This window comes from Pteropus alecto, unplaced genomic scaffold (genome assembly GCF_000325575.1).
Source record: "Pteropus alecto unplaced genomic scaffold, ASM32557v1 scaffold3, whole genome shotgun sequence".
NCBI classification, from domain to species: domain Eukaryota; kingdom Metazoa; phylum Chordata; class Mammalia; order Chiroptera; family Pteropodidae; genus Pteropus; species Pteropus alecto.
The window spans coordinates 37,336,464-37,353,344 of NW_006442484.1; the positions used below are offsets into that span (position 1 = coordinate 37,336,464).

The 16,881-nt window shown below is 32.7% G+C and overlaps 1 protein-coding gene across 8 annotated transcripts in view; it reads right to left on the minus strand.

Moving 5' to 3' along the window:
* Nucleotides 1-316: 316 nt before the first annotated feature.
* Nucleotides 317-16,881, minus strand: part of COBLL1 (cordon-bleu WH2 repeat protein like 1) — a 137,130-nt gene continuing 120,565 nt past the window's right edge. For 6 of the 8 annotated variants that reach the window (XM_025039536.1, XM_025039539.1, XM_025039537.1 and 3 more), the window contains 5 exons: nucleotides 15,967-16,201; nucleotides 14,868-14,962; nucleotides 9,259-10,829; nucleotides 7,210-7,380; nucleotides 317-1,618 (listed from right to left, as the gene is read on the minus strand). In XM_025039536.1, the coding sequence (XP_024895304.1) occupies nucleotides 1,532-1,618; nucleotides 7,210-7,380; nucleotides 9,259-10,829; nucleotides 14,868-14,962; nucleotides 15,967-16,201 (2,159 nt within the window). In that variant the 3' untranslated portion in view covers nucleotides 317-1,531. The remainder of the gene's footprint in view (nucleotides 1,619-7,209; nucleotides 7,381-9,258; nucleotides 10,830-14,867; nucleotides 14,963-15,966; nucleotides 16,202-16,881) is intronic. The other 2 variants (XM_025039541.1, XM_025039535.1) reach the window with 1 other exon arrangement.

Consider the following 16,881-nt stretch of genomic DNA (forward strand, 5'->3'; position numbering starts at 1 on the left):
CTACTAGTTTATAATGACACAACTTAGGTTTCCATATTTGAAGGTCTCTCTAAGTCTGATTCAAAGAAATAGCAGCAATATTTAACACTTAACATGCACTTGCCACGTATCAGGAACTTTGCTAAGCATTTTACATGATGAGATCATGCATTTTGCAGTTATAATACCTGAGTTTACATGTTCACTAGAGAACCTTGATAAATGGTAGGTATTACTATTACTAGTTTATTTACTGGCTAATAGAGAGGTGTTCATCAGGTGAAGTGCACAAATAAGCTGGCTGCTTTGTGCACACAAACTGCATTAAAAAAAAATCCCAAATACATAACTTGCTTTTATTAAATGGGGAGGGTGGGGGGTGGGGGAGGAATCAACACATTTTCCAGAGGCAGATTTCTCAGTAGGTTTAGTGAAAACCAACTTAACATCAGCATGTTTGACAAAGCTTTTAGAATAAGTGAGCAATCAAATTCTTAAAATAGGAATAGAACATCAACAAGCTCCAGACCCCAGAAGAGTTATAAGCCAACAAATTAGGCATTGTTTTGCTTAACATTTTTAGCTTTAATGTAAATATATATTATTATTTAGACTATTGGCATCTGTACTACATAATGACTTTATCATTTTACTTTAATTAAAACCAGGATTTCTGGAATTTCCAAGTAGTCTTTAAAGCTTTCCAATATGGACATAAACTAACCCCTATTCCTCTCTACATATCAAATGTGAAATAACTGTCACAATATATCAACATTTTCACAGGGAGATTTTTAAGGCTCTGGCACATAAAATGTATAATATCTATGCAGCAGTAATGCCACAATATGTACAGAAAATATTTAGAATTCTGTGCAATTTAAATTCTAAAGATTAAAAAAACAAGTGTTCCACGATAATAAAATATTAAAATACCATGTGCTTGCCATAAATTTGACACTGATTTTGTAATTACACAAAGAACGCACAAGATAAGACTTGTACACTAAATGATTCATCATTGAAATTAACAGTTGAACCGAATATACTTATTTGACATCATTAGTTTTCTAAACCATACTTTCAGCACAAAACTGGCTTTACTATAACATAAATATTTGCAATTAAACTGTGACATTGAGGCAGCCAATGTCAGATCTAGGCTTGCCTCATTATTCATATATTGTACAAATATTAGTCTATGACTCTTAATTTATCCTTTTGTCGAAGTCACCATTGCAGAGAATGTGTTAATAAGTGGAATCAACAAAATGTGATGATTTCTCATTTGAAAAAAATGAAAATCATTAACACCTTGGCTTAAAGTTCTAAAGCAGCATATTTAGCTCTTAAGGCAAGAAAGGTCAAAAATGTTATAAATTATAAATTCCGGTAATTCTTCTTTTGGCATTATAAGCCACAGCACAAATTCTTAGACTTTAATAGATAATATATTAGGGTACATCTGAATATACATTTGCCAACATTTTCCAGTAACATGAAGTTGTTCTGTGAAGTGGACGAGGTGAAGTGGAGTATGGTAGGGCGATATTTAATGGCTGTCCTGGGCATCAAGGGACATGGAATGGCTGAGTCTTGACCTTCCATTCACAGCTATTGTATTTGATGGAACAGTAACCTAAGAGAAAGAAACACACTTTGCACCCATCAATTTAAACTGGGACAGCTATCTAATTTTCAATTTTCAACAATTACCACATTTTAACTTCTGCTTAATTGTAAATGCTAACATTTAGTATTTATTATGTAATAAATTACAAATAATCAAGAAAAAATGTTCACTGTACCATGAAATGAAAATGAGAAAGTTGTTATTTCCACAACAAATAAGTTAAATAATCTATTAACACATCTTAGTCTTTACAAAATTGCCAAATCAACTCAAAGGACAAGAGCACAAACAGACTGCAGGCCAAGCTGTTAAAGAGCATTTTTAACTAGATTAATTCTGGCTTCTTGAAAGTGCCTTGGAGAATGTAGAAAAATAAAGTGAATTCCACAAAGCAGTGAATTTAATGATTTTTGTAGTGATGGTGTATATTAACTTGAAGTTCCCCTCATAGGCATCTCTTATTTATAAGGAAAAAATAAACAAAAAACAGCTTTGGTTTTTAAAATACTACCATATGAAGGGCTGAATATGTCAAACCTATGACTGTTATGCCAAAAAGGAGGTTAAATTTTGTTTTTTATTATTATTTTCTAGTAATTAAACCCCTAAGTTCCAAAATTTTATGGCAAAGTCTCCTATATATAAAGTGTAAGTGACTAAGAAACACTATAACAAGAATTTCCTAAATAGCTTGAAATCCCCACATTACTTAGAAAAATGTAAAAAGAAAAATCATCTGGGTTTAGTGAATAGGTATAATATGTTGAAATACATAAAATATGACAATATTTTAAGAAAAAGTTTCTCTCTAGATTATAATTTGTCTAGTTTAGATTCATAACCAAACATTATCATCTCGCTAGAACTGAAGTACAGATTCTGCCTAGCAACAGAGTAAGTTAGTGAAAAGGAAAACAAAGTTGGCAAATTTAGTTTGGATTTGTTTTCCTTGTGCTTCATTTCTTGCCTTTTACTAAGTGAAGATTGGTCATCTAATGTAGTTAATTTTCTTGACTGCCTTATAAATCCAGTAATGGAGTGAAGTGTTTTACAATATCAACCTGAAATAAAACAGCTATGAAGAAAAATTGCCACTAGAGGAAGAAGACCTCATCTGTACCCTGCTTAGTATTCATGTGGGATTTCTTTGCATGTGGGATTTCTGTAGCCAGCAAATAACAGACAGGTAATGATTTTTCGTTATGTAACCTTGGTCCAAAAAGCCTCTGTATATGGAAGTCATTTTTGTAATTTTTGCCAAAACTGCAGTTCTCATATTCTTTGTCAAGAAAGGAAATTTGTTTTAAGCATTTAATAAACATACTGATGACTCCAAATGTCTGCAAGTAAAAGATGTCCATTGTTGCCCCATTTATAGTGAAAAACTAGAATCCAGTTAAATGTCCACCAATAAGGAGCAAATAAGCTAATGTGCGTTCATATCATAAATACTATGTAGTCTTAAAAGAATGTATGTAATAAGATGGAGAGCTTCAGAGAACTATATGTTAAGAATGTTTTATGAAGGATTCTATTTTTATTAAAAAGTAAATATATTTACATACTACAGAAGTGGCCTGGAAGATTACACTAAAATCTATTGAGAGCAGTTACTTTGGAGAGAAAAGCAGTATTTTGTTTGATATTTAAAAATTTGTTTACTAAACTGTCAAACATGAGAAGATACCATTAGACTACTATTCTATAAATTCTGTGAAGTCAGAGATCATGTTGATTTTAATGCCACTTTATACTCACTTTATACTCATGTTTGTTTTATTGCCTGGCCCAGCATAGAACAATGAATATTTCTTGAATGGAATACGGTAACTTTTTACAAACATTTATAAAATAAAAAAGTATTGCTTAATTTTTGAGCAATGAACATAAGACACTTATAATAAAGACATGTTTAAAAAGTAACATTTAAGAATTTACTGATGTGAGCATGTTGATTGCTCTATCATTGAAGCTTAAAAATTTTTCAGGAATATCTCCATTGCTTTCTTATTCTCGTAAGAAGCGTTAACTATGGAACTATCATTTATTTTTAGTTAAAAATATATGGAAAGAAATGCCAATCTAAAATCTCTGAAATATTCAAATTCATACTAAGGAAATATGAATAAAAAGCAGACCAATTAAACAAACAAAACAAGCCAGAACAGTTCTGGGGGACTTATCCAGTTTTTTTCTTCACTTCAGATTTCTATCTAGCCAAAGATGTGTTTTACATTCTGAGGAAACACTTAATATTAAGTACTAAATATTATTTGTCAGTTTATTTTCAGACTTGATTTTTACAAAACTATATTCTACTTGTAATAGTGCAATAACCTTTAGTAATTCAAGCACCATCAGGAACTGAAAGCAGACAAAGAAGTTCTTGTGTCAACACAAGTCGACACAAGTCAACAATACTGAATTACTTAATCTGCCTTATTCTCTGAAAACGATTTACTGATTCATGTAAAAATCTTAACATCAAACACATTTTATAAAATGCTGAACTAAATTTATTAATGCTTCACATGAAGACAAATTTCTGTGACTGCATGGGGGTCAAGTGGGAGTAAGGTATAGAAAAGACCTTAAGAGATATGAAAATATATAGCATATTCATGACTACACTTACACTAGAGCAATCAATTAGATAATTGTTCTAATGTGAACCAACTATTATAATGAAGGTTAATTGCTTGGGTATGAAACAGAGCCATAAGGCAGGTTGGTACCTGGAGTTAAATTCAACATTTGGGTGCCAAAATATGGGCAAATACTGAGCCAACTTTCTGATGAACAATCTAAACCTACTGTCAAAATCACTGGAGATTTTATTTGGCACTATAACTGTTGTTCTATTAAAAAAAATGTTAGAATTTAAAACAAACCAGGAGAAATGTTCAGTACAAGACAGAAATGTAGGACTTAAGCAAAAATCACAAGAAAATAGAGCCTTCTTGTGTCCATTTTTACCAGCTTTTGCAATTTTTTGAAATATAATATTTTTACAGAAAAGTGCACTGAACTTAAATAAATAGCCCAATGAAAACAGACACAAACATGTGTATAACCACCCAGGTGAAGACAGAGATCACCTCCACCTCCCTACTGACCTTATCCCTACCTAACACTTTGACATTTTATTCATCATGGATTTTGCATTAATCTGGACGTTTAAAAAATAAAGCATTAAGATATTTATACTGATTACTTAGTGTTTTGAGTGCCTGTCCTGTTCTAATAAGCTCCCTAAAACCCCTTTTCTTCTTCTCTGGAAGTAACCACTATCAGGATTTTTATAATCATATCCTTGCTTTTAAAAATAATTGCCACCTACATATGTATCACTAAAGAATAGAATTTGGTTTTGCATGCTGTCAAACTTTACACATGTATATTTTTATATGTCTCTATCTACACTGTTGCATTTAGCAGTATTTTGTCCAATTTATTGCTATGTAATAGTCCATTCTTTAAATATACTATTATTCTACTATGTTTTGATATTAAGGTCATATTTCTTTGGAGTTTTTACAAACAATATTCCATGAATATTCTCATATGTGAGTCCTGGTACACAAACACACACATTTTTAGCATCTATAACTAGAAGTGATCATGGAGTGAAAGCTGATCATGAAGTGTAGATATTGTGAACTTTTCTAGACCCTGTGTCCATTTTTTGTAGAATAAAATGGATTATGTAAGGAATTTTTATTAAATAAAACTTAGGAGTTGGCACTACATAGACTCAAAACTATTAAAAATCTCCTACAGAAAGAGATAACATTTAGACTCAATGGAACCTAACGTAATGAGTTATAAACAGGATACAATTATAGGATCATCATTTAGGGCCCGCTTTCTGTGTTGATTCACATCCAGCTCATTCTGGAAGCAATGAGAGTTTTATATGTGAAGAGACTGCCAAATCAGGGCCCATAACACACCAAGCATACAGCTGCTTGCCTGTACAATTCTGTTGGCTTAGAAGGCATTTTCAACTTAAGGCACTGTTTTCTACAGTTAGTTCATTGAAATTGATTAATATATCCCCTGGCGTAATACAAAGACACTGCAATTATTTTCCAATGAGTTACTTGGTTCTTCAGTGGGCCTGATATATCACTATTTCTCAGTCCCAGGCAGTGAATACCCAGAGGCAGAGGCTTCATTTTACCCATTTCTGTCTCCCTTTGGTACTTACATGCTTAAAAACGCTTGTCAAATTTATTAAATGAAGAAAATTTTAGACTGAAAATGACTTATTTGAAACTTGTCTTTAATTTACAAGATTACAAATGCATAAATGAGACTGTATGATTAAATATGGGCATATTTCCCCAGAAAAATACAAATGTTATCATCCGTAAAGTACCAATTTTAATATTCAAAGCTATACTGAACTTTTTGCTGCCTGGCACCTAAATTCATACTACAAATAATCTACAAAGTCCAACCCTAATCCCCTGAATTATTCATGTTTCTTCGCTCCTGACAGCATGCAACATTTTGCTTTGTCTCCATTTGTGTCCAGTTGGGAGCGCCGAGCCTTCCATGAGAATGGCTGTCACTCACAGCTCCACTGAAACACATGGAGGAAACTGACCAGCACAGGCAAGACTGGCCTTAGAGATGTACCTAGGATACCTTCTCCTTTCTTTCACAGATTTCATTTCTGCGGAGCTCAGTGTTTTGCTCAACAAATCTCTTACTCTTCTCTAAATAGCTTCTAAAACGATTAGAGAAGGAATTCACAAAATGAAATGCCCAGGGAGTCAGTGGAATAGTGAATGCTTTTCTTGTTTTGGGTATTGAGGAACTTGCAATCAAGATGACTAAAAGGAGCACAAAAAAGATATTTAAGGAGACTACAACCTCTGGTAAGTCCAATTGATAATGCCAGGCTTCAGGCTTCACCACGTGCTCCTTCAGTGGATGAAGGCTGCAGAAGAGGACATTGACCAATAATTCTCTATGACACCTATTTGGTTGGTGTCTGCTTTGAGAATCACACCTCCTCTACTGAAGCTCTCCTACACCTCGGTAAGGAAGAGCTAAACCACTCTGGCAGGGCATTATTAAGACTTGAACTTCTGCATTAGGTCTTATCTATATTCTTCAGATTTCCCCTACATTTTTTGGTTAACCGATAAAACTCTCTCTCCTCCAACCCAATACCATGTATGGTAGTAATTTGAGCACCTTAGGAGCCATGACTGAAAACTTGCAGTTTCCTATTCCAGTTCTAGAATAGGGAGTGATTTTCTTTCCAAAAGGATTTTTCTTGCTAGGCTAACATGATTTCATAAAATTAGAGTCCAGGTACTTTCTATATAGTTACACAATAATGAGCAAAAGCCATGTTCTGAACCTGGCCCATGTTGTAAAAAATAGACCTGACATATTTTGAAGTATGGGTAAGACTCTGGATTCTCTCAGCTTATACTTCAAAAATGACCCATGACGTAAAAAAGTAACTTCTGGCATCTTCCCTATTCAGGTTTAAATGCCAGAAAACAATTTCCCCTAAGTATTAGCTTGACAATGCTGAAAATAAATCCACTGTCACCCATCTGATAAAGAAAACTTACCCTTTTCAATTTGGCAGCAGCCTCTCCAGAACGGATTGCAGTCAGCAAACTCTGTCGGATCTCTTCTGGGTCAGAGCTTTGGAATGTTAAAGAACTTTGTCTCTTAAGGGCAAACGGTGGGCAGTCAGTTGATATTTGGGAATTCTGTTCATTATGTGCAGAGTTATTTTCCTAAAATGAATGAATGAATGAATGAATGAATGGATAAATAAATAATAAATAAATGCAAGCATTCGTTTATATGAATACCAAGTGAAGAATGGGCCATTTTCCAACAAATTTTCTTTACCAGTAGTTCTTTGAGAGTCACCATTTGCCTCACTGGTGTTCTAGACATAGCTGTATTTCCTCACCCGTTGAATTATTTCTGCTGCCAGAGCTCAGCTGAGAAATGAGAGCATTAATTTCCCTTCTCTTGAAAAGGGGGCTAAGAAAAGTGATGCCTCTCTTTGTTTCATGAATGCAGGGGTAATTTTACTATCTTTGAGTCAAAGAATGCATATTTTTCCAATGGAATTAGATAAAAGAGCCAAATAAATAATAAATATATTGCACAGACTAAAAAATAACCTGCTTTCACAGCTCTGACATATTAGGTTCTGAAATCATTATTTCTAATGGTACGAAATGGATAAGTATTGGCAATTTCATATTAGCTGAACCTAACATATCTTCTAATAATGGTATATTAATGACTATGCTATAGGTAACAGCTTATTTTGTGTTTTTGGAAGTCACAGGGACTAAGTGATGGCCATGTTTTCATTTTTTCCATAAAATTAAAAATAAATATTAGGACTTTCCAAATTTAAGAATCAAAAATTTAGGAAGGAAAATTTGGTAACTAATTTAACTGGCAACTGTTATCAAATAATCTTAAAAAATGTCTTTTTTCAAAATGCCAAAAAATATCTTTACAAATGATGAGCTTAACAGAACTCAGGCAGTGACTCAAAAACTTGTATTATCTAAAGCAAGCTTCTGTTGTTTAGGAATGACATTCCATTCTAAGAAAAAACACAGGCTTTGTTCCTAAGAATTAATCTCTATGTCATACATCTCTTCCTGACATTGTTTCAAAGTAATAAACATAAATGTGAAATATATGCAGAAATATTCTTCAAGATACATATTGCTTTAAAATTGTGGAAAATCTTTACTTGGCAATATGGTTATTATGGTTATTGTTCTGTTACTCTAGGAATATTTGAAAAGGTAGTATAAAATACTTCTGGAACTGTCACACAAATATGCAAGTATTCTTTAAACACTTTTTTTTTAATTGCAGTGGGATTATCATAATACTGTGAATTTCATCCTCTCCTTTGACTATTTGAATCTAGCAAATTATAACAGTTGAGCAACCACTAAATCAGCAAATTCTCCTGTTTTTTGCAAATTATTCAGGTTAGCTAGTAGTTAAATGATATTTGGTCAACATATATATAACTGGAAAAGTTGACACTAAATTAACAAAAGGGTAAATTTAGAAAATTACATATTTAAACTCTGGTTTCAATGTAAATTATTTGTATGTAAAAGATGTTTGATAAGATGAGGTTGAATGTATCACAGAAAATGTATTGCTGAGAAACATTTGGTTATTTTATTTAGTCTTTGATACTGCTTATGTTTGTATATAATTAAAACCATTTATTTTGCAATCATGTAGAATTGGAGAGAAAAAAAAAACACGGAACATCCAGAAAAGTTATAAACAAATTGAGATAAGTAAAGTACAGGAAAATATAGTCAGAATTATAAACTAGTATACTATACTAATGTATGAGCAAAGAAACTTTAAATTAAAATATTTGCTAATGATACAATTATATAATGATGCCCTTATAGTAATACTCAATCATGTTATATGAATTACAACAATTCTGAGAGTAAATATCAGATTTTATGTATTATACTTTTTTCTACAATAGGTAGCTTGATATTAGATTACTATGAATTCAGAGTTAATACGCAAACATATCAACATGCTTGTTAACCCCCATTTAAATCATAAGAACCTCTTATTTTTAAAAAGATAACATTTACCTTATCACTCGCACCTAGTTGTGGGATGTCCATAAATTTATTTACAGAAGGAATCTTCTCTTCCTCTGTGTCAGTCGGAGGCTGGGCGCACGCACTGGCTCTGCGTGACTCTGTACGCACTTTGCTGAAAGACTGTGACCGTTTCACCACAGCAAGGGCAAACGGCGAAGGAGCAGAGCTCGAGTAAGGTCGTGGGGCACCGAAAGTTTTTAGAGTCTTCAGATGTAGTGCCGCTAACTGACTTGCGGGAAGAGGAACAGGTTTCGGAGCCACGGGGGGAGGAGAGGTTTCAGTGGGCTTCTGACTGCCGATGCCATCATCTGTGTTTTTAATGTGGGGCTGCGGAGGGGAGTGAGTTGTTTTACTTAAGGGAGAAAGAGTTTGCTCTGGAGGAGGTATTGGATCCGTTTCCACCTCTTTCTTTATTAGTTCTTTTGGTATAGGGTTAGGGGCAGTGTGGACACTTTTGGCAGCTGCAGATGTCACATAGTGACCTGAAACTCTTTTTTGCATCTGCAAGAAAAAGGAACTTGGTTTGGTCTGGGGATTCGAAATCCGAGATTTAAGTTTTGACTCCAAAATATTGTTTATATCTTCCAAATTCGGCACAAAAGGAGCTATGCCAGTGTCTCTCATCATCCTAGGAGTAGGTTTTAGAGAATTTGCTGTTGTGCTGTGTGGTACGCTCTCAACACTCTGCACCTGATGCCCTGTTCTCAGGGTAGGCTTGGGTTTCAGGTCTATCTCTGGCTCCTTTGGGCTTTCAGAAATAACATGATCTGTTTGGATTGCTGTTTCTTTTACAGTCTCCTGAATGTGCTTTTTTCCTAAGGTATGTATCTCCTGATCATCTTGATAACATTTAGTTTCTGATTCCCAATCTTTCAATATTTCCAGGAACTTGGGAGGCACTATTTTATAAGTAGTCATCCCAATTTTGGGTATATATTCTCTTGTAATTTCATTCGAAGGTTTTGGTTTGGGATTGTAGTCTTGCCTGTAAAGTGGATAATTCTTTATATAAGAAGCAGTTGAATTGTTATTAATTCCGTCTGTAGGAGGCAAAAGGTCATCATTACCATGTGCACAAATTGGACCTTTTATGGTGAGCTGATCTTCTGAATGTACAGTTAGGGAGCCCTGTCTCCTAAATTCTCTTGAGGTATCTAGAGAATCTGGTGGACGTAAAGATGAATGTTGAGTTGATTTGTCATTATTTGCAGTTTGCACACTTTCATCAGCTTTGAAGTCAGACAACTGATGATGTGGGTGATTCCCATCAAAACTGTTACAGGAAGAAGTTGTCTGAATTGCTGCATCTTGCATTTTTGTCTTTTCTACACTGGGTTGATTCAGTTTTTGGTCTGGTACTAATGAAGCAGCTAGATGATTTTCCTTGTAACTTGCAGTAGTTTCAGTTTTATGTGCCTGATAGCTTGATAGTTTGTCAATTTCCATGTCTACATTGTTATTTTTGGCAACACCTCCTACATTGATTTCTGTTCTCCTTACTCCATTTTTCATATTATCTTCTGTGTTCATTGCAATGGCAATTATTTCATTTTGATCTACTGAGAGAAAAAAAAAATCATCGTTAAGTATATGAAAAAAAAGTAGAAAAACCTTAGTTTGCAGTGCTTTTCTCCCCCAAAGTGCAATAGGTTGGTTGAATTTTATAGGAACTTTTTCACCTCACTAATTACCCAAAAGAAGGTAATGGCATTTAGAGAAAACAGTGTGGGCTTCAATATCATGGAAACCTGAGTGTGAAACCCAGCTTGACTTATTACAATCTCTGTGGCCAGAACTTGTTACTTAACCCTTTGGGCTTCTGTTTGCTCAGATGTAAAAAGGTGAAAAATATTTATTACAGTTGACCCTTGAAAGATGAGGGGAGTAGGGATGCTGACCCCTCTGCACAACTGTAAATCCGTATATAACTTTTGACTTCCCAAAAAATTCCTAATAGCCTACTGTTGACCGGAAGCCTTACCAAATACCATAAACAGTCGATTCACACATATTTTGTGTGTTATATGTAGTATATACTGTATTCTTACAATAAAGTATGCTAGAGAAAAGAAAATGTTATTAAGAAAATTATAAAGAAGAAAAATGCTTTTATAATATTTATTGAAAAAAAATCTGTATATAAGTGGACCTGTGGAGTTTAAACCCATGTTGTTCAAGAGTCAACTATATATTTTATATATCATTTACATAACAGGCTTATTAGGATAGAATACTGCCCAGAACAAATACTTTATAGAATAGCTATATTTCTTCTTATAAGTAAAGATTTCATACTTCAGTCATTGTTAAGAATGACAAAAGAAATTGACAAATTCAAAAAATATATTTTTTATTCTTCAATTTTTTTCCATTTTGATTTTCCTGTCTCTTCTGTAGCTTCTAGTGTATTTATATTTTATACATAACATTAAAAGGGAAACAATCTCAGCAGAGTTATCAGTTTTAATTAAAGCGAACGACAGAAACATCACCTTTAAGAATTGAAGTAAAAACAGAATCTAAATAGTCTTGTTAATTATCCTCACTAAAGACTTCTAGAGGACTTTGTTTTTAGTCATAATATGGGTGATTTCAACTACGAAGAAACAGTGTAGAAATAATCGTGTGGTTTTTAATTTCTCTCTTTGGAAAAAGATACTCTATTCTCACGTCAGAGTTCAAGTAGAGGAAAAACCCTCCCTCTTCCCTGTGCTACTTTTCCTCTTAATTCTAATTCAGACCTCCTAATAATGAAAATCATTTACAAGTATCTAGGTTAACAAAACAACAGTTGTCAGCCAATAACATAATGGCAAAGAACTGGAATGAGGCATCAGGAAGGAAACACAGGTGTATGAGTGTGCACCATGTATCTAGTACTGAGCAAAGTGATTTATTTTTGTGTTCCTTTTGTCAAACGCTCAGAAGAATCATTTTTCCTGGGTGCTCAACAAGCCCTAATTTTCAAAATCCTTAGTGGTTTCCTCTTTCAAATAAGGTAGTTTGTACAGTACAAGTAAAATGTGGGCCTTGGGAGTTAAATTGTGAAAGGATGTCAAGTATTTCTCTATAGTTTTATCATCACTCACTTTCACCTATAAGACAGAGAGCAATTTTACTGCCTAAAATGTCATGAGATATTTTAAATCGTTCCTCTGTTTAAAAAAAAGAAAAATATACACAATATTTTTACCAAAATATACCAAAAAAGTTATGTTGTCTGGTAAATTTGTATACAAAAAGTTTTTAAACATGTCTTCATATGTTTAAAGCCTGCCTAATTGTACAATTATTTGGTCACCATATGTTGCAAGGTTCCTATATTAAATATGTAATTTTAAAATAGAATTCACTTTTATTCTTCCCAAATAAAATGCAACTGATTATCAGAATATTTATTGTCTATCTGAGTCACTTTTCTCATTGACAAATAATTATTAACTTTTGTGAGGTATAAAATTAAGGACACATGATTAGGAACCATGGAAGAGGCACATTCCTGCCTATGTTCTTATTTATTTGGTTGATAAGTATTTTTAATATCTATATAAAAAGTACTACTTTCAGCACTGCTTTGAGCACAAAGAATATTAAAAAAAAATAAAATAAAGTCTCTGGCACTAGGAAATGAGCCTAAATGTATTTCTTTCTTATTTCTCATTTTCTACTAAATATAGGTATATCCCAGTTACACAAATAGAAACATTTTCCAAAAGAAAGCACATAAATGTAAAATTATATTTTAAGTGAAATCTCTTATAACAAACTTTAATTTATTGGCTTAGATCTCCAAATTTCTGTTTTTCACTTTTTTTTTTTTGGTGGATTATACCTACTTTACTATTCTCTAACTCTGAATTTCTCATCAAAATTTCATAATTACCAATGATTCTCAGGCCTGGACACCTATAATCACTACTGAATTTGTTAGCTAATCCATCCTCAAACATACCTGATAATGATGCTAACCAAGTGCCAATGAATGGTTAGGTCATTTTTCAAGAATAGCCAGGAGAGGGAGAAGGTATATTTTGTACCATCCTGTCCTTCCCCTACTCAAAACTGACACCAACGTCTACAACCTAACAAAAGGATGATTTAGATAGGTATGCAGAGTAGATAAAAAGAAGGAAAAGAGAATAAAACTACTCTAAGGATAACGGAAATTATTTATTTTAAAAGCACCTAGAGTTGACAAAGGCCATTACAAATCAAGTGCAAATGCAAATAAATATTATTGCAGTAAATGTATTTGTGACCCTAGCACTAACTTGATGCCAAAATTTTAGCAAAAACGATTTTCTAAATATTTTGCTAATTATTTTAGCAAAAATAATTTGACTATGATTTTTAAAAGGAAGTTTTAAAATCATGATTTCACAATGCTATTGCCATCATAGTATACATTGTAAAAAAAAAAAAAAAAAAAAAACTGAGTCAAGAGGAAAAGAATGAAGGAAATTAATACTTTTAGGCATTCTTAGTATTGTATCTGAGGATAGTATAGACCATGGGGACAATGAATTAGAGACATACATATTCAAATTGACCAACACATAGCACATATATAAAATGACATACTTTTGTATCTATCAATTTGTGACACTGGAATAACCCATATTTTATCTAAAAAAAAAAATTATATTTATATCCTTATGTTTTCTAAGACTCTTAACCTAGTTCTATATGTTAACATAATAGATTGGACTATGAGAATTCATAAGCCTCTTCCTTCATATCCCCTTAAAATTATGCTTTCCTTGATCTTTTTGTATAGTGTCATTTTTTAAAAAAATTTAACCTGAACTATATATTTTAACAGTATCTCAGTATTCTGCTAGGTGCTATGAGGAATTCAAATGAAGTATCAAACATATTTTCTCTGATCCAAGACTGTACAATCTTGTTGAGGAAACAAGACCAGAGAACTACATGGCTTCTAGTAATTAAGTAACAAAATAAGTGAAGTAGCAGGATTTGGATAGTAGCTGAATGCGTGAAGATAGGTAGAAAATTATTTTCCATGCAAAGACAAAAATGAGCATGGGATTAATGATAGAATTGAGTGAAATATATCATGAGAAAGAGGAAAAAAAGACTTGGTGGAAATACTGGTAAATAGTGTTACACAATTAGATGGTTTAGGCCTTGAAAATCAGACAAGTTTTACCCAAGGTATAGCAACTTGAGTATGAAGTAAAACAGCCTTCGACTAGAGAGTCAGTAGAAGGAAAGAAGAGAAACAGCTCATTGGTAGATGCATAGAGTACATATCTTTAAGATCTAAGATCTGTTAGACAACCTCTAACATTTAACAACAAAAGTGGTACACATGGTAGTTAAAAGCACACTTTAGAATGATATTGCCTCCGTTCAAATCTGAATTCCACCACTTATTAATTGTGATACCTCAGGTGACTGTATAATATCTTTGTGGCTCAAGCTTCTGTAAAATGGGACTAAAGATAATAATACCCATAAATGAGTTAATATACAAGATTAAATGAGTTACTATATATAAAGGGTTAAAAATGGTCGCTGGCACATAATAAGTACTATCTATGAAAGTGTTGTCTATTAGTGTTTATAGAACTCACCATTCTCTTGGTTTGGGCCCAATGACTTCAAGTTTCTTACATTGTCAACTACTTTCTCTTGATTGCTTGCATTACATACCATCAAGTGTGGTCCTCTGTAAAATATGATATTATATGTTATATATTGACAGTATTCAAACAAACACACACACGATGAGAAAACAGGCAATAATTTCCAAAGACAGATGGACTGAAATAATCATCTTCTGCCAAATACTGAAAATTTAATAGAAAAGAAAAAATACAACTGAGAGGAAATGCTGCTATTAAACATTAGCTTTCATGTGGAGGTCCTATTACAAAGGCAAATGTAAAAAGCTTGGCAAAATGGACACAATCCCCAAAACAGTGTCCTTTTGTTATTATTATTTGTCGTTTTAAGAAAAAGAAAATAAATGAAACCTTTTAGTCTTGCATCTGACAAGGTAAACTTCTGGCAAGGCAGGATGTAGACTGACCTCACTGGGTTTTATTGGTGATAAAAGAGTTTAAATTGGAGACAATTCCATCAAAATTATAGTAAAACTTTGACAAAGATAGTTTATTTTACCTAGTCGATTTCATTATCATTCATGGTTTGGCATTTATAACATATGTATACTGTACTATAGTTTCCAATTCTTAGGAGCAAGTGAAAAGTGCATTATCTGTATCATAAAGTTGACCGTAAAAATAACATTAGTAATTGAACATCATACTCTAATATGAGTAATTGTTTTATATATAAGTGAAAATCCTTGAGGAGCATTTGTTGAAATTGAAAATTAAATGTCTCATTTTGGTCAAATAGGTAATAGGCAAAATACTTACAATATAAAAAAAGAAAAACTTTTATATTTGAGTCATAGGAATTAACTACATGTTATGGCTTATCTGACACAGGGATACCAGAACTGTTGAATTTGGCTTTATTTAAAAATAATTACTTGCAAATAGATACTTTATTAATAAACATTTTTCAAAATGATGGTAAAAGGGATAGAGTCCAAACTAAAGGAGTAATTATATATTTGTGTTTAAAATATCAGATCTATATTTCAGAAGACTAGTATTAATTAAACCAACTGCCATCAACACTTCTGGCACACAGACTACTTACTGTCCATCAGTGTCTCTAGTTTCTTGTTTTTCTTCTCTGGAGTTTTGTGAGGACTCTCCAGGATCATTACGAAGGGCTGAGTCAGGATCATTCTTCAGTGCATTTATTATATCAGTAGATCCAAAAGGAATATCTTGTGACTTCCCAGAAATATTTTCAGCCTCATCTTTAGGCACCTGGCTCAGTTCTTCCTTTTCATCTATCTCTTCAAGACTATAATCAGAGCTTATTCCAGCTACAAAGAAATGAATACATAATCCTAAATATTAATTTGCTTCATTCATGATACACAACCTGACAAAGAAGGAATTTTTAAAATAATTAGCTGGACTCTTAAATTCTGGTTCAAGACAAATAGGGAAATACTTTTCTAATGGCAAATAATCATGTTAACATATAATCAGATTCTCTCAGACATACAATTCTAAAAATAATATAATATCACTCTAGGTTTTATTCATGGTAGAAAAGAAGATATTATATAAACTCAAACTTCAAGTTATATATTTCATTTAATAATATACCTTTCAATTTAAATAACTTTTATATTCATATAATAGCTCTAAATGTAAAGGACAAAAACTATATATTTATATTGTCTATAATTGTAAAATGCCTCAGTAGTTTCAGCACTAACTACAGTTGAGAACCATGTGAATCCCTTTAAAAATATTCATGCTCATTATCTTATTCCACACCTGTTAGAGCAGAATCTTTCAAGGGAGGGACCAAGAATTTTTAAGTCTCCTCAGCTGATTCTAAAAAGCAACCAGGGTTAAAAGCCACCGATGTAGATGTTTAATATAATTTTTTAAAGTATACATAGAATAAGTATTATACGATGTAAATTAATTTTTATTTGCACCCAGTTTGAGTCTCAGAGGCAACTTGCTTTAACATTTTTTTCCTGTTAAA